General features: G+C 39.4%; 1 protein-coding gene across 1 annotated transcript in view; it reads right to left on the bottom strand.

Annotated features, from left to right (window-relative positions):
• BAIAP2L1 (BAR/IMD domain containing adaptor protein 2 like 1) overlaps positions 1–2,561 on the bottom strand; it is a 44,226-nt gene extending 41,665 nt beyond the window's left edge. The window contains exon 1 of the mRNA XM_052772664.1: positions 2,305–2,561. Coding sequence (XP_052628624.1) covers positions 2,305–2,355 — 51 coding nt within the window. The 5' untranslated portion in view covers positions 2,356–2,561. The remainder of the gene's footprint in view (positions 1–2,304) is intronic.
• Between the last annotated feature and the right edge of the window lie 16,053 nt (positions 2,562–18,614).

Genomic DNA, 18,614 nt, shown 5'->3' with positions numbered 1-18,614 from the left:
TAGTTTCCCCAGACCAAGCCTTTCTTCTTATTGGTAGGAGAAACACAAACACTGCTCCTGATTTTATCAATACCAGCATGGTGTTTTAAGCATGGTAGGATGCTAGGATGGTACACAGCAAGAGTAGAAGTTACATGAGCATTATTAAACAAAGGAGAGCATGCTCACCATGCAGACTAAAGCACAGCACAAAGAGGTGTTCATTTGTTTTAGATGAGGGAGCTGTGATTACAGTCACAGCAAATGCTGAATACACAGGCTAGTGCTCTCTGCCCTTAAGAAGTAAAGAACTATTTTCAAGATTTTAACTTTGATATGGAAATAACTGCTTTAAAGTAGACCCAGAATCCATTCTCCATCTGAAGCAGCCTTTATACCTTATCTGGATAAAGTTTCAATTTTTAATGAGGGCAGGGCAGGAGGGTTTCCAGGCCTGTGAGTACTAGCTATGTGATGCAACATACCAGACCTCTCAAAATACCCACATAGAAGACATTTCATCACACTATCAACATTAACTTTGTATTACTGTGTTTTTGCTGGTTGCTTCAGTCTTAAGTATCTCTTCAAATTAGTTTAAAAACAAAACAAAAGGCTAAACTTTCCCGGGAAATAAGTACTGAACAACAAGGAAGGTTTTGTTTATTTAGAGGTCTGTTGTTCCTTTAAAGCCTACTTTATATTACATCCATTAAAACACACAAGAAATTTTCTTCCCTCTCCTCTGTAAAACTGTTTTAGCTACATTCTGGAAGTCAATAGACAGGGCAGGACATTCCTTTGTCAGCACAGCCCTGAACAGTCAACTTCCCAGGTTTCTCTTCCGTGAGCCTGTATTTACAGGCTGCTCTTCTGAGAGAGCAGAATTTATGTTTGCTTATGGCCTTGCCATGAACATAACTGATATCAAAAAGCACCAGACCGTTTAAGATGACCTGCACCAATTCTAGAGGACAAAATTCATAGCCAAGTAATTTCATTTTTTCAGTAGTTTTGCATGAATTTGATATCCAAGTCCAAAGTAACCAAACAGCAAATACAACATGACACCAATACAACTTGAAGGAGTAAAGTTGACTTAAGTGTGTTGGAGAACAACAAAACTAACAGCAAAATACTCCAGTAAATGTTTTTAGAGACCTTTGAATGATAACAACAACATCTTCAGAAATATGAAAACATTCAATAGTAAACTGGTAAGATTTAGTAAATAGTAAAATAGAACAATCCCCCAGAAAGCTCTCCTTTGGGCTCAAAGCTGCAAATGCATTGCAGCTGTAAGTTCATTTGCATGATTAAATGCATTTGCAAATTTAAGTGCTTTTTCTAGTACAACACAACATACAGAATGAGGTACAGATCCAGTATTGCTATTGCTACTCAATCAAGTATGTTTCTTAAGGGAATTCTGCCCAATTAGAATTGGTGTGTTTTGGAAGGGCTGAGTTTATAGAGAGAAAGAGTTCAAAACAAGTGTCTAGTGCCCACATGCAAAGTATTTTTAATTCCACAAATAACAAGGCATTTTGGAAAGTTTAAAAGTCTACTGACTCAAATTAGACTACCCTCACCAGTCAGTGCTTTGAGGCAGTGCTAGGGTGTACCATCATAAATCTGATTATCAGCTCGGGACGCAGGCAAGCAACTTAATTCAGCATTAAGCCATTTTTAGGCTCCGACCCGTATGAAGAAACGGTTCAAGCGGAGGACCACAACCACCACGATCTCCAAACCACCTTATCATTACAACACACTGAGGGAATTATGGCTCTCTGGAGAACTGAGCCTGCTAGAGAGGGAGAAACCAGTCTTAAAGCCTGCCTTGTCCCGGAGCTGTCGCTCCCAGCTGTAAAGCGGCCCAACCCGTGCCCGCCCGGGGGGGGCTGCGGCGAATCCCCGCCGCCTCCCGGCGCAGCGCTCGGGCCGCGGGCGGGAGGCGGCCGGGGCGCACACCGCCTCAGCCGTACCGCGGCGAGGGGAGCCAAGCCTCCCCGCTGCCTCCACCCCGAGCCCCTTCGGGTTATTTACGAGGGAGCACCGAGCAGTCTTTGACACACTGGGTCGGGCGACATCACTCACAAGGGAGAAAAAGAAAAAAACAAAAAAATAAAGTTTGCGCCCTTTCTGCGTGAGGAGCCGAGGCTGCCCTGAGCCCTCCCGCCGGCCCTCGCCTGTGGGTGGGCGGCCAACGGCCCCCGCCCCAGCCGCCGCCGGTGCCGGCCAGCGGGGGCAAAGGTGGCCGTCGTCTCCTCAGGCGAGGCGAGGCGACGGCGGCGGGCAGCCCCCTCCCCGGCCCGTACTCACTTTGTAAGTGCTCTCCGTCAGCTTGTTCACCTCCTCGGGGTCCCGAGACATGGTGCCGGCGGGGAGGCGGCCGGTGGGAAGAGCTTCGTCCTCCGGAGAGCGCCTCGGCCCCAGCCCAGCGCCGCCACAGCAGACTCGGCTTCTCCCTCCGCCGCTAAGAAACTGTCAAAAACTTGTGGAACCAGCCGGGCAGCGCCGCCGGGGCGGGGCCTGCGGGGCCGCGGCTGCCTGACGCGGCAGGACTGGCTCGGCGGGCGGAACGGCGGGGATCGCCTCACCTCAGCAGGGAGGGCGGGCGGCCCGCGCCGCCTCTACCTGAGTTGCCGCCGCCTGCTGCTTCGTCCGCGTCGCCTCTCCCCCCCTCCTCCTCCTCCTCCTCCTCCTCCTCCTCCCCGCCTCCCGCTCACAGGAGCCCGGGCCGAGCCTCTCCTCCACGGCCTCGGGGCTCCGGTCGTTGTGGCTCCGCGGAGTACCTCTGTGCTGCAGCGCAGCCTGGGCCCTTGGAAGGGCCCTTTCAGGAGGCAGCTCTGCTGGGGGTGTCCAGCGAAGTCGGAGGTAAACTCTTCCTCCCAGCAATTAAGTGAGGGTTCTGTAAGAATTAATTAGTCGTGTCAGAATGAATTAGTGTAGCCCTAGCGGTGCTAGTGAGGCTGGGGATGGTCCCCTTTCTCCCTTCCGCAGCAGCCCCACGCGAGGGAGAGCCGTGGGGGTTGCCTCACGGCCTCTCGGGCAAGGACAGAAGTGTCTTTCTTCTGAATCTCGGTCCAGTGCACCACCTGAGCTGTGTGCTACACATTTAAGTTTTCTATTTCTCTTAAATATACACCAATAAAACAGTGCGCCCAGTCGTCTTTCCTCTGTGAATGACTCACGAGGCCTTCATGGTGGGGGGGGTGTGTGAGGAAAACTGGGATAAGCTATAAATTTTTGTGGACCATAAATTGTCCAGAGATTGTGAGATTAATTTAAAGTATGCTAGTTGCGGTATCTTTCTGATAATGTAATACCAGCACTATCTTGAAGGACTCTGTGGGAATTTCATAATCTTGGGTATTTAAAACTCAGATGCAGTGCTAGGTGTTGAGTGCGTGAGGCGTAATCAACATCCTTACACATTACACATCCTTCTCTTGGTCGCTGTCTCTCCCTCTGTTTCCCCCACTTTATTGCAGCAATAAAATCGTGGCAAGCATGCAACAAAAACCGGACTTGGAACAGAACCCTAGATGTTGGACTCTGGTGTGGGAGGAGGTTGTTATCAGGTTTCGAGAGCTGTAAAAATGTTTTCATTCAAGCAGGTGGAGGTGTTTATACCTTTAGAGCTACAACTTACCTTCTGGGAAAAAAGTGGGCACTTAGAGTGTTGTCTTGAATAGAGCTAAAATCGTGGGCAGAGAGGGAGTTTTATAAAACTTAATACTCCCAGGTAAAGTCTTTGCAGCTTCTGGTATTCATGGTATTAATTGCCTTTCTGTAATAATCTAATTTATGTTATCCTATAGGTATAGTGAATTATTTGGGGCCCAAGTCTACACTTTATGTTGTACACTAAGCAGTGTTTGCTCATACAAACAATCCTCTTGAATGTGATGTGGCTGCTTGCCTAAGCATGGGATGAAGAATCACACTGTTTATTCCCAAGTCTTTTGTCTGAAGAGTTTTTTTACAGCTCCGGAAACAGACTGTGCCAGGGTGCTACTGCTTTTGTGTTACCATATGCCAATGTGTGAAAAGGATGTTCTTCCCTAACAGGCTGGCATTCAAATTTGAGGGCGCAGGTACCCAAATGAAGAGGTAGAAAAGGACTTTTGCTTTCCTGACTCCTGCTAAAGGAGCTGGGAGTATATTGTATAGTAGGGAGTGTATTATTCCCGTTAGGGGCAAAGCATTTGCCTTATTTCCTCTGAAAGTTATGGAGCTCACCTAGGATTCAGTGTGTTTGTTTCCATTTGGCTTGCTAAGTTCAGTCATAGCAAATGGCAATGTAAGTATTAATGAAATATGCATATCAGAAACGATACGGATAATTAATGTAGGCAGAATTGTTTAAAAATATTATGATACTTAACATTGTGGGGATGCTCAACATTTCAAAATACACATTTCTAAATGTCTTCTTACTTTGTAAGCAGATGTAAATATTTTAAAGGTCTACTGAACTTAGTATTCTCTTGTGTTCTTGACCTTTGGTATTAGTTTCTGCAGTCTTCATGTACATACAATTTTTAGTGTTTTTACGTACTCTTTTCCAAGTTTTTAGTGCTGTAGACTATTAAAAAAATGGAAAATAAAGATTGAAATTAATAATACAGTTGTGAAGTAGTGGAGGAAAAAAAAAGAAAACAAGAAGAAGCAGTTTTTAAAGAATACCTAAGTGAGAAATGAAGCTAGCAAGGAAGAATCCTTAATTTGGGGTAATGATTGCTTCTATTAATTCATCTACGTACAGATTAAAATAAAAATTACCATAAATAATTGAGACAATTAACACAGGAAAAAATGTTAACAGATGGAAAATAGCAGGACTGACCTCTCTTTAAAGTAAGAGAATTAACAATGCTTTCTTCAAATTTCTGAAATGAGCATTAGAAGTAATAATATACGGAACCATTATGAGATTAGGTTGTGTGTTTATTGAGAAAAAAAAGCAACAACTGTTTTATTGTTGAAATTCGATGCTAGTATAAAAACAATAGTGTAGAAAATAATTTTTATATCTTTATTCATATTTTCCTTTGTCACTACACTTTTGTATTGTTTTTCCCAAATCTTTAGACTCTTACAAGTATATACAGCATTTGGAAGCATTTTCTGTATTTTCTTTCTGTTGTAGTGTTAGAAATATTTTATGTATCAATCATAATAATTAGTAGTATTGCTCTGTCCTAGTTTAGTGTTGTGTTTTACTGTGTGACTGAAAAAGTTGAAACTTAACAGGCAAATCCGATTCTTAATTTATAAGTATCTAGGCCTTTCCTATAAATCATAAATTCTCAAATTCACTCAGAAAAAAAGTCTGCTTGAGCTTGTAATACAAATGCTAATATTTCATTCTTTTAATAGGGGATTTTTGATCTTGCATTGTGTTAAGATTAGTGTTACGTTACTGACTTAGCTGGAATTAATCCCGATATGAGCAAAACCCATGAATTTAGAGCCGTTGAATGAGATCTCATTTTTGCAAGTTACTTAAGGATGCTCTTACATTTAAACGTGTGTGCACTAGTCCTCTAGTTAACATACCAAAGTGGTTTGTCTGATCAGGACAGAATACTTAACAGCTTGCAAAACTGAAGCCTTAATGAATACATTTTTATGCTCTGTTGCCTACATACTACTGTAAGCCTTTATAATAAACATACTAATATGAGATATAGTATTTTTATTTAGAAGTTTCTGTTTTATCGTATTCATCAATAACACTGAATTTTGGGTGCAGCAGTGTTTGAGTACTCAGGATTGTGCATTTTGGAATTGCTTCTTAGAGACTCCAAAGAGTACTTGCTAACTTTGCGCTGGGGAGGAGTTCCGAGCACGGTTCTAGCTGTAATCAGTAATCATATATGCTCTCTGAACTGATTGGAACTAAAATTAATCTCATTACTTTTTTTGACGCTTACTTTTAACATATATTGTTTTGCTGGCCAGAAAAGACGAAGAAGGAAGTATTCTTACTTTGGTGGTAAACCCATCCTGTGGTATTTATCTTTGTACTGCATCTCAAGCAATAACTGCATCTCAAGAATAATTCAGGTTAGAGGGAACCTGGCAGGTTAGTAGCTTACCTGGTCCAGTCTCCCATCAGAGTAGGGTGAATTTCAGCATTAGGTTGCTCAGGGCTTCATCCAGTTGAATCTTGAAAGTCCTCAGGAAGCAAAAGTTGAGGAACAGAGCTGAAACAGTTCTATTTGAAACAACCTGTAACTCGGCAAGTAAAGAAAATCCTCTACAGTGTTATAGGAGACAATATTTGTTACGTTTTACGTGGGGCTGTCCCCGGAGGTATGTTACCCATTCAACTGAGTTGCCTGTCCTTAACAGACATCCTACATGTTGTAACTAGAGCTTTGATATTGGACTGTAACGCGTTGCTTATTGAGAAAACAAAACTCCTTCCTCACTACCTGTCATCTGCCTCACATTACGCTTCCCTGATGTCAAACAGAAATATTTGTAGGCCTGTAATTATGCATAATCTCCAACAGGCCTCCTGGCAGTTTAAAAGAGAACGACTTGGGACTTCAGCGTCTCCTTATCTAGTCCTTGCGATGGTTAAGGTGCTTCTGGCCTTTCACAGGTACATAGCTAGCAGGAGCAGCCAGGCATAGGGACTGGCCTGGAGCTGGGGCCATATGAATCTGAACCTATCTTCCTGCATGTATTTCTGTGAAGTGCATGCGCTGGGCCCAAATCTGGCAGTTGATTCCATGTTGGCCAAAGGCAGAATCGCATAGATTTGCTAGCAAAACTGCTGTTGAGGGACTAACTCAAAACAAGTGCTTACATTTACTCCTTAAGGAATGCCAGTTCTCCTTTATAGTATTTTAAGCTTTGGAACATGAGTAGCAACAATAAAAATCTTCCCATGCATTGTAGCTTTATAGAATTGAAATTGTAATGAGAAAATGGTATCATTGATGTATCTTTTGAAAAAGTACACACTCAGAAATATTCCTTTGAGTAAATATATGTATTTTTTTAAAATCAGTAATATTTTGATCTATGATTGTTTTCTATAAGCTATTTGCATGTCAGCGGCATATTCAAATATTCATTGAAAATGATTTAAACATGCTGTAATGACCCATTAATGTCAGCTCATCATTGGCTCTTTAACATGTGTTTTAAATAGCTTAATATGACTGTAACTAATTACATAAATTGCAGCTAAGCAGCAATTGCATATGCATGATATAGCCAGCTGTGGGCTATTGCATCCCCTGTGGTCATTAGCAGACATTTAACTCAATTAAGAAAAAAAAAAAAAAAGTACACAGTGTGTTATTTAGTGATATCAAACAACATTCAGAGTCAGAGTAAAATTTTCTGAACAGGAAATTAAAGTGACTCTACCAGCTTGTTTTTCTGATTGATATGTATTTTTTGTTCTCTGTTGACACTTATAAGGAATTTTTCAAGTATTTTAATCCCCTTCAAGCTGACAATACAAAAGCACACTAAAACTCACACAAAGTGTCATTTGAAAGAAGTATATAAAACTTTTGAAGGCTTACTGAACCTTTTGGTCTGATTCAGCTCTGGTTAGTTAAATGGATTTACTCCATTTTTAAACTGATGCAAGCAAGCACAAAATCATTTTGCTCCCTACTGTTCATTGTCCTGAGCTGGTCTCAAAGCAAATGAGCTGTAACTCAGACCCACAGGTCAATTCAATAAGATAGTGAGCTCTCTGATCAAGGAAGACACTTAATCAAATGTGTAATTTAAACATGTAATTAATTCACTGTACTTTATGGAGCGGGGCGGGGGGGCACGGCAAGGAAGTGCAAAATGCTTTTTGTGAACTCTTCTTTCTCCAGACTAAAAATAGGATGATGGTTTTGTCTTGGAGATAGATGAATGCTTTGGATGCTTGTATTGTGTGTCTCAATTGTCTCATGTTGCAAATTATTTTGGCAGTATTACAAGATGAATTATAATCTGATTTCTTCATTGTGGTTTATTTTTTGAGACTGGAAAGAATGTATGGTATAGAAGAATGCATTTTTTTAAAGTTTTTTTTCAGATTTCTTAGGATTTAGACAAAAATTAGCATTCAAGGGAATCTAATAGGCAGTACTGTTAGCAATGCTAATCTTTTTCTGCTGCTAATTGAAATATTTAATTCAGAAGTGTTATACCCACACATTTTGTGATTGCTCACTTCTTGCTGAAAGTACATGTGCTTACTTTAATTCATATGCTGTGTCCACTAGATGGCAAGCAAGCTATGCATGATAGAACAAAATAAACTTGCATAATCTTCATGCTCAAGGCTTTCTCAAAGTGCTTTCTAATGTAACAAGATAGATATTAGTGGTAAGCAAATGGAACAGCCTTTATATTGCTTATACACAGCCTTGGAATTTTTTCTCAAGAGTGTAAGTGCTGTTAGGATGTTCATGTTATTGAAACCTAAATATGCCTTGGGATCTGTAACTTTATTTTGGAAGTCAGCACTAGCAGCAAGCCAACATCCTGGTGAAATTCTTGTTATAAACTTCTAATCCATTTTGGTTCCAGGGTTTTATAAGGTGACTCATGCCAAAACCACCGTATTTTAAATAACTACATATTTGTTATTCTCCCATTTGTAATTTGTCAACTGAGGATTAACTAACAACAGGTGTACTCTGTTCCAAATGGATAAACTGGTCTTGCCTGAGGCTGAGTGTAGAGTACTGCAGCTAAACATAGCATCTGCACACTGCTGATTTTAATAATATCAGTAGATTGCATATTATAACCAGAGTAAGATTTATCAATGTTTGTTATGGGGTAGAACATAAAGACCTCATCTGGAATGTGATACTATTGCTGGGCTGGGAACTAAACATGACCAGGTGTAAAGTAGCACTTCTGTGAGTATTTTCAAAGAACTCAAACATGAATTTTGATGCTGTCCTTACTTCTTCCTTTTCACAGCTAGAAAAAGATAGAACAGGTACATAATACTAGTAATTTGATTGTACTTTAAAAATGGCAAAAATCCTAGAACTGCATTTCCATATTGAAAAGAAATCTGTAGCTCATTAACCCCTCTCTAGTATGCAGCCTTACTGTAGTGGGGAATTGCTAGAAAAATGTTCAGGGAAGATTGTATTAATAATAAACAATTCAAAGAAAATACCATTACATTCTTCCTGTAACTTATCATTTAGTTGTGAACATTTTTTAGAAGCTGTACTGATACCAAAATGCAATCCATTTTTATTTTTTGGTAATAAAAATATGATGATTCCAAAACCGTATATGGATATTTTTGGATTGAACCATACTGAAGCTTATTCGTATGGACTCTTCGTGAGCCTGCCTTCTCCTTTTATGTTCAGTTGCTGTTCTAGGAAGCTGCTGAAGTAGAACATAACACTGCTGTGCCTGCCCACTCCTTGTTTCTAGACACCCACTGGCTGGTGGCAATACTAGCAATGCTTTCTAGAAAACGTATGAGCAGTGATGGTTGATGCTCAACAACGCAAATCTTGGGAGCAATCCGTGCAGCCCGTGATGGATATTTATAATCATGCCTATCACAAGCGTGTGTGCTGCCTGATGGTGTGTACTGAGTGTGTCTCCATAGCAGACTCCAAAGCAGATGCTGACAGTTACTGTCTGCACTTGACGGCTTGCATCTGGCTTGCAAACTGCCTGAGAAGGGACATGGTTGGAGGCAGTGGGCTGTTCTGCAAAGATGGGAAGATGATGATTAGATTAGACTGGCAAAGGCAGTCTTGGAGATTTTGATGGAGAGGATGATTTAACCTGGTTGTCTGAAAGGTGGTGGCTCCAGGGTCAAACTACCTCACTTCCAGTCACGTTATGATTGGGAAAATAGCATGTTTAAGGAAATTAGAGTGATTACGGGTGGCTTCCCAGCTCCTGATTAACTGTCTTCCTTGAAGTCAGTACAGTTCCTATGGCTTTGCTGAAGGAGTTTGGCCTGATGTTCTTAATTTCTGCTCAGCTTTTACATTTGAAAATTAAAAATGTGGGCTATTTCACAAGGAGTGATTCCTGCCCTCAAGGCAAAGTGGTGTGGGATGGCTCAAATCCACCTGGCTCTTGGTGGATTTGCTCTAGGGCGTACTGACTGCATCCGTGCTGGCTAACGCTTGGTTTGGGTCACGGCTGGGCTCCATCCATAGGGCTGTAAACCCTTAACCATTACTTTGTTTTGTGTTTTTCAGTTCAAAGTGAACTAATCTGAGGGCTGTGTTGTAGCTTGCCCGAGTAGCATTTGCATGGAATGATACTGTAGGTACATGGTGCATGCCCTGGGGCTTGCCATGAGGAGTGCGAGAGTCTGAGGGTGGATTTAGCTCCACAGCATTACAGAAGTGTGCTGAGTGGAGGCAGCTAAATCCAATGTGGTTGTACATGTTTGGCCTTTAAGGTGGCTCCTTGCAATGAGTTTTTCTCAGGGTGCAGCTCAAATTTCATTTTAAAGGTAAGTTAGCAGCAAAAGAGATCCTGCATGTAAAGTAACGTGTTACGTAGATGATCAGGGGACTGGAATCTAGGAGTGAACTAAGGAGCTTATTTGTCATCCTCACCTGACACGTGAGAAGAAAGCACTCAGCTTCTGATAATGGCGCAGTGGGCCACCAACTTTCAGTAGGGTTCTAAGGCATAATTATTCCATAATATTAAGCCAGTGACTTATTAGACTTGTAGATAATTTATTAGGTAAGAATTGTTTGTGTTGTGATACAATATAGACATTGCAGCTGCTCAGTTGTATGGCTGATGAGGAAGAAGCATTTTAGTATTTCTTTTGTCCTTTTCACATAAGGAATATAGTTTCAGTTTCAGGGATTCCTGGGGATCTTTTAGGACTAACTGTCCTGGAACCAGAGAACCTTGCATGTGGGTGCAGGAGATAAATGGAGTTGCTTCTGTGCTGCTTATTACTGCTGCTCCACCCTAGAATTCACTGAATCGAATATCAAGATTCTCATTAACTTCACAGGTTTCTAAATGTTATGTTGATGATATGTTAAATTTTGAAGCTCTTTTTCATATGGAAAGCCTGTACAATACTGCTTGTCCAAACTAGGAAAGAAGGCATGTAGTAGATCTTCGTTTGACCAATCTTGTTTATGAGATTCATGTCTCTGTTAAATTTAGGACAAAATTTTGGTTGAACTAGAATCAATGGGAGTTTTCAATTTATTTCAGTGAAGCCCAGCTTTCATTTTTTTCTCTTGATTTGTGTTAAACTTTGAGTAATGTGAACTTTTAAAAGAGAAAACAGTTCCTCAGAAACTCTTACGCTGATAGGACTTGTGAAACATAGTTTGGTACTATTTCCTCCTTCTTTGACTCCTAAAATATCAGGAGATAGCTGTTGTACATGCCACATTTTTATTGCCTGCTCTTCATCAATCAGTTGGTTGTGCTGTGTATGGAGATGGAATTTCTTTGTAAAGCTGTTTTTCGCTAGGTTCAAGGAATATACATACTTTGCAGCTAAAGCCTTATATAAATTTTTTTATCTCTGCCCACATTGTTACTATTGTAATACTGCTTAGCAACTAGAAGTAAATCAAAAGAACAACAATGAAAAAACACTCAAACCTCCTCTTTACAATAGAGAGAAGGGCCTAGGCTGCAAAATTCAGACTTCAGTCTGGATCTGAAATTTCCAGAAGTTCAGGGATCTGACATTGGTTTTACACTTTTAAGTGTGAAAAGTTGTCAGAGTGACCTGGTTCTGCTTTTGGGTGTTCTGTATATAGCATTTATAGACCAAGACACAAGGATGAAACAAAAGTATTACCATACATAGTAATGAATTAAAAAAAGACAATTATGATTGTCCCCTTTTTTGGAATACCCAGAGAAGATGTAATATTTTACTGGGAGCTTATTCCAGATCAGTATGCTAAGTCCCTTTCCTCCCCCAGTTGACGGAACAGATGGTTCATCTATCTCCTACAATTTCTGAATCCTTCAAAATCCACACTGTGAGGAACTGGGGGTAGTCTTTCTTTTAAGACGTCCTATACCTGTAGTCCACTTTAATTCTCAACTTCGTGGCTAACGCTTCAAGTTTTAACCTGTTTTGTTGATTTTTCTGGAAATTTCTAAGGGATGAGATGGTGTGTAGAATTAATATTGCTGACGAAAATATCAATACAAGTAGTATTTCTTCAGCACTGCAGGGGAAATGTACAGGGAGAGTATCTACAACCTCTCTTCCCCAAACTTTATTATATAAGCCCATAGCCTTTCAGCAGCAGAATTACTTTACTGAGAGCGCTGCGTTCTGGGGAGTGTGACCAGTTTAGGTCTGTCTATATCCCGTTGATGGCTTTTTAGGTAAAAAAGGATATTGCACATTATAAAGGTAAGGTAAGAGCTGTAACAGTGCAACAATGACATTACAAGGACTGCTAAGGGGTGGGTTGAAATCTGGGTTTATTGTGGTTGGCTATGTATTCATAATGTACTAATGCTTATAAAAAGAATAAAAGCATCCTTGACAGTCAAGGACCTCAATCTGTACTCAGAGAAAACAAAAAGGTGAAAGATAGGCAGCATTGTAGCAAATGGACAAGGACATCTTGAACACCTTCATTAGTAGCAACAGTGAAACTAATTACTGAAATAACTGCAAGCAAGGAGGGGAAAAAAAGATAGTTAATTTCTTTTGATTTTCTTTCATTGTGGGGAATTTTCCAAGACTTCAGGAGAACTATGGCAACTACCTAGCATCATGTCAGGAATGACGTCAAAATGAACAAGTCAAATGGCCTGTGTAATTGGGAATTTAAAACCACGCATTGCTTACGTTGATGCATAACTTTTTAGATAAATGAACATTTTGTTATGGTGATTCACCAGCTAGCAGCTGGATATTTTTCCCAAAATATTCAGAAATATTTGGCTTGCTAAGTGCAGCCAACAGTTTGTGCTGTTTGGGTAATGTTAATGGGTCAATGTAAAAATGTCTAATATTTTGTTAGCTCTTAGTCTCTAGACAATGTGGGCCAAAATCACATCTCTTCTTCAGCAGCAGCATAAAGTAGTTGAAAAGGCAGACAAAATGGCTAGGTAGGAATTCCACTTACATAGGAGGAATCCCTCGATAACAGACAACTACCATAGCAGCTTAATGTAAACTTTTCTCCAGTGTCCAATCTGTTGAAATTCCTGAGCAAAACAAGAGTTGGAAATTCGTTTCTGCTTCTGAGTTAGACTCAGCTATCAGCACAGTCCACCAAGAAAGTGGGTAGCAGCATATGAATTAGGGCAACACTGTAGCTTGAATTCTGTTTGATGTTAATGCTGATCTGACTCATAGCCTGATCTAGATTTTACCACAGCTACTGTGGAGTTTGAGATCTGAAGCTGGAGCTCCCTGGCTGCCACCCAGCCTGTAGTATCAGATGCAGCTGGGACCAGGTACACTTCAAATTCTGAGCTCCTTTTTCTTTGCCAATTTTGAGTCACTCTCTTATTCTATTTCTTTAATTTTCAATTTCTCCTGCCCCACCTACAGGTACTATTTACCAATATAATGAAATGAAAATATTATATAAAATAAACCACAAACACACCAACTAACAGAAGTCCTGTTTCCCCTTTTCAGATCTCTAACATTATGTTCCCTTTCTCCTTGCCTTTCCTGCTCATTTTATGGCTCATTCCCATCTCAATTTCTCTTTGCAGTCATTGATTACTGATGTAATATTTCCCATATCAAACTCAAAGCTATAAAAATAGGCCACAGTGCAGAAAATATTTTAGAGAGGGGCTGGTTTAGTTGGGTTAGGTTATGTGTTGGAGAATAGTGACACATCAGTTTATTTATCTGCAGGGAATCATTAGTGAAGTTTCTTGTTTATGCCCTCTCACTCTCTCTACTGATTTATTCTCACCTATTTTCTGAGATTGTAGTGACCATGTAGAAATATAATGTGACCTAAATAGCTCAAATTCATTAGAACATGATTATCATGAAGCAAGAGGGCTAGCAGATACATTTTAAGTGAGAATGTAACATAAATAGGTATCTCTTTATTTTTATGAAAGTGTGAAAATTTGAGTTACATTTTTATTAAGGCAGCTAGGTCTCCAGCATGATTTGCGTACCTGCTGTACGTACAGTGGTGTGAAATAAGCCAGAAGCAGCATCCTTCCTACTACTTCCTCTTGCTTTTATTGATTTAAGCGAGGCTCTTGGGTATCTGATCCTATCCTGATGCCTGAAGATTTATTCGTATAACTCCCCATGCATCAGCGTGATATTGTACCACTTGTTCTCTAGAGAAAATAATTAAATGAACTACTAACACATAAAATGCTCAAGTTAAAATGCTTAAATATTCCATTTGATGCAGTTATATATAGCTTAATGTAATGTAGTAAGTGCGGTATCCTCTTAGTCAGAATGCCTTGTGCAGTATCCTCTTAGTCAGAATGCTTTGGCTTTCATCTCCATTAAATGGAATACTAATTAACAGTTGATTCCAATTTTGTCAAGGTTGCTGTGTTGTTATATTCTTAAACAAGACCAAAAGGTGAAAAAGGACTAACCTGTATATAAATTAAAAGTAATCATCAGAGATCAGTGCAATAGTGTTATTACTTTATATAAATGCAGACTTTTGGATTGCAGTTATAAATACTGTGCTGTCACACAGGGTTTCTAAAATGAGACAGGAACTTAATCTATTGACTGATTTGTAGCAGAAGTTGCTCCTCGGTCAGGCAAGTTAGTTCAGTTTAAGTACAGTTATTGCAAAGAAAGTGAGAATAATAACCAAATACAGCCAGTGATGAAGCAGGTAATAGAATTCAGTCTTTCACTGAAGGAACTAGCATGAAAATGCAATTCCAGAAGAGCTGCCTGTAACACCCAGCAACTAGTGGACGCGCATGAAGTTCCCAGTATCTTGGCCAAGCGTGCTGTCAAATAACTGTGTGTAAGCTACTGGTAGCTGGTGCAGTTAATTCTTTTTCTGAATTTTTTTTTTGTTGTTGTTAGAAAGGCTAATTAATTGAAATCAAACTTTTACATGAGAGATGGCTTAATTTTGGGGGGAAAAAAAAAAATCTTTTTTTTAGTCCTGAAATTGCTTAGATGTCATTTATTACAGTGAAACAAAATCTTTTTATGTTTGGATTTTGCCATATCGTTTAAAAGAGGATAAAAATCTGAAATAAATATTTTGAAACATTTTGTGTTACCCACATCAAAAGTGTTTGCTGGATACCGTTCTTTTCAGCTGGGAACAGAACTATCAGTTCCTGATTATTTTTTTTTTTTCTTAATTTTTGCCTTTTTTTCTTGTTTCACTATGGAAACAGGTATTTTAACCCCCCAAACCTGTAGTGAAAATACAGCTGAAATTCTCCTTTTTATTGCAAAACATATATGTGTGTGTTTGTGTATTCTGATTATTCAAATAAGCCACCACTGAACGCAAAATCCACTTCAAGGACCACATCCTAATATTCATCCATCTTCATGATTCCTGCTATATCCCTTTCCCTTTATACTTAGACATTTATATAACAACTGTATTGTACTGGAAATTGAACGCTGACTGCATATGAGAGAGGGACATGAAGAGGAGGAGAAAGAATTTTTTCCAGCAGAGTGGGGTATGTGTATATTTCATGGTGCAAGTGCCCACTTCCTTCACTGCGTTCATTCAGCACTAAGAGTTTGATCCAGTTTTTGCTAATTCCATGAACTGAAACAGTATCTAAATGCAAAACTCATCTTTTGGAATTAACTTTCCTTTGGGGCCTGGTAAGAAAATTCAACATATACTGGCTCTGTTTCTTTGTATTGCTTGCTGAGAAGAAACAAAGATCAAAGCTTACTGATCTATTGGCAGCATTGCCTTCCTGTGGTGATCATAAAGCCTTATGTCCTTTATAAGTAAAATGTATTGAAGCTAATGGTGTTGGCATTTACTCCAACATCATACATTTTTATGCTCAGAGAGGAAAATGAAAAATAGATTAAGCTATGGTATATTGTTGATTCACACTTCCTCTTTACCTAGTCTCCATATAACAGAGATTTGGAACAGATTCTATGCTACGACAGTTTCACAGCTCGAGCCAATTTAGCAGATCTGCACAAAGTGTGAGAAACTAATAAGTTTTGTTCATCTTTTAAGTAGCTTTTGCGTCATTCTGTCTGTCCCCCTCCCTGATACTTTTCTCACCTTAATGCAAATGATGGGCTTTAGGTCAGAGAAACCTAATGCTAATTAACATTTTTGGTTATAGAGAGATGTGCAAATGTAAGAAGAAAATTGATATGCCCATGTTGATGTCAAATGTAGAAGTAGTGATGCATTACTAAGGTATCTTTAATCTGAATAAAAAGGAGGACCTTTGATTTTGTCTAGAAATGAAATACATAGACCTCCTGGCACCTGGAATTGCAGTTTGTAAGTGGTATGCAGCTTGGATTTTTGTGTAAAATATGAATTTCTATTTGTGTAAGATAAGAGTTGTGCTAGTATTTTTGGACTATAAATTGAAAACATTGAAAAATACTGCAAAATAACAAAAATACATTGTGATAACGTATATACATTATTTCCTGTTGTTTGCCAGAGCTGACAATTCATTGTTTGTTTAACTAGGAGGTCCTTAACCTCTGAATCCACTTACTTTTTCGCAGTGCTTACTTCTGTGGTTGTCTGTACATGTAGTGAAGTCCACTTTGCATGGAATCAAGTCTAAAGTCAGAGGCAGATTGTTCTGATTTGGTAACGATAGGTGTAAGACAGAGCTCCTAGTCATGGTCACCTGGAGCCTTTCTTCAGGATGCTGTTTTGTCTTGCAGTTTTGTCCAGGATGTGGAACTTGTCTGCTCTAGTCTCTCAATCAGTGGCCCTGATTTACACGTTCCCAGTGTTGTGACAGGAGAGCAGGAGGAAGGGGCCCAGGCCTACACCCAGTTAGAAGATCACATTCACTGTAGCCCGCTTACATCTCTTGTTCTTATTTTTCAGTCTCTATAATAAAGTTAGGTATAAATATTTGTGTAAGTATAAACACATGCGTAAGTATTGGCATGATGTAGATTAAAACGCGTAGGTGGCATTTGAGGGTGAGATAGCATCTTCTAGAGTGCAGGAAAATAATATAGTAAATATCTACTGTGTGGTTTATTTCTAGAAGATAACTGTATTGAGATGGTCTGATCTCACCTGAATCTCAGTGCCATACTCTTACCCACTGGTTTGCTCAAGGTGGTTTCCTGCTCAGCGCTTTACCTGAGCTCTGCATTGCTTTTTGGAAGTGACTGGGCACTGGAACTTAGGTGTCACTCAATCTACCTGAATATACTTACTATAATAATATATTATCTTTTATTTCTACAGGAACTGCTGCTGCTTTTTCCTACACTATTTCCCATCAACATATTAAACCTCTTCTTTGTATGCTTTGTGCAGCTGTTGTATGAATAGCCTTCTAGGTGGTGTAAATTCAGGGAAGTTTGGTTAGGGGAAAAGTTTGCAAAATGAAGCTGTAAATTGTTGGGAAGTGTTTAAACTGAGAACAGTGTTGCAAGTTTCCCATGGAGATTTAAGTCTGATTAACTTACAGAACTGAAATACATTTTTCAATTTATATTCAAAGGATGTTCATTGTTATTTTCTTTATTATGGATTTTTAAGAACTCCAAGGGGAACATTTCTCTCCAGATATCTGTCGTCTTTACAATAAGCCCAAGCATTGCCATTGACCTTGAATATTTTCAAGAGAGGAGAGCAGGGGAGGCAAATAAATGCAATTTCAGCCCCCATTTACTAGCCATCTTAGTGTGCCAGATGTCACAACTTTCACTAACTTTGAGGAGCTCTAGTCTTCAAATGATATGAAATCTAGATATGACATTTATTTTGAATGTGTTACAAAATGACAGTTAATGGACTTCAGCTATTCAGTAATACAACGTCAGAGCCTAAAAAGATTCTAAGCTGAGTAAATTTAGCTATAGTGTAGGCTCTCCTGTCTAAAACTGTGATTTTAAAACTTTCTGAGGCCTCAACTGTAGGACACCTGAAGTTGCAGTTCTTTTGGTCAGAAGTCTGCCACTATCCATGAAAAATATTTGAGATTCATTATTACTGAACATAAGTATGGTATAAACTAGATCGTAATATTCTGGTGATTCATAAAGTCAGCTGTGAGTGGAGAGCCTTGAAATCTAGACCTTATTACTTGAGCTGTTTCTATATTTTGTCTAGTTACTTAATGCTTATCCAGTAACTATTTTACATGAAATACAGAAACAGTTGATAGTCTAATTGAGCATAATAATTTTTCTCCTGAGAGATGTCAACTATAGCTTTGATTTACTTCACCTTGAGGCAGGACTTGAACCTGGCTCTGTTGTATGGTGGGTAAGAGCTGTAAAACTGAAAGTGGAATGAGCGCAGTGTTTCCAACTTTTTTTGGAAGAACGTACATACCCTTTTTTTCTAATTTTTTTGAAAGAAAACCAGCAGGATTTAGGTGATGGTGGTTCTTGGAAAGCATGAGAGAAGTACCTGAGTATCTATAACCTCTATACCTGTTTTTCATTAATAGCATGTAATGTCATGTTCCTA

Source organism: Harpia harpyja, chromosome 21 (genome assembly GCF_026419915.1).
Source record: "Harpia harpyja isolate bHarHar1 chromosome 21, bHarHar1 primary haplotype, whole genome shotgun sequence".
NCBI classification, from domain to species: domain Eukaryota; kingdom Metazoa; phylum Chordata; class Aves; order Accipitriformes; family Accipitridae; genus Harpia; species Harpia harpyja.
Note: the sequence above shows the minus strand (reverse complement) of the source record. Positions and strands in the feature narration are given on the sequence as shown.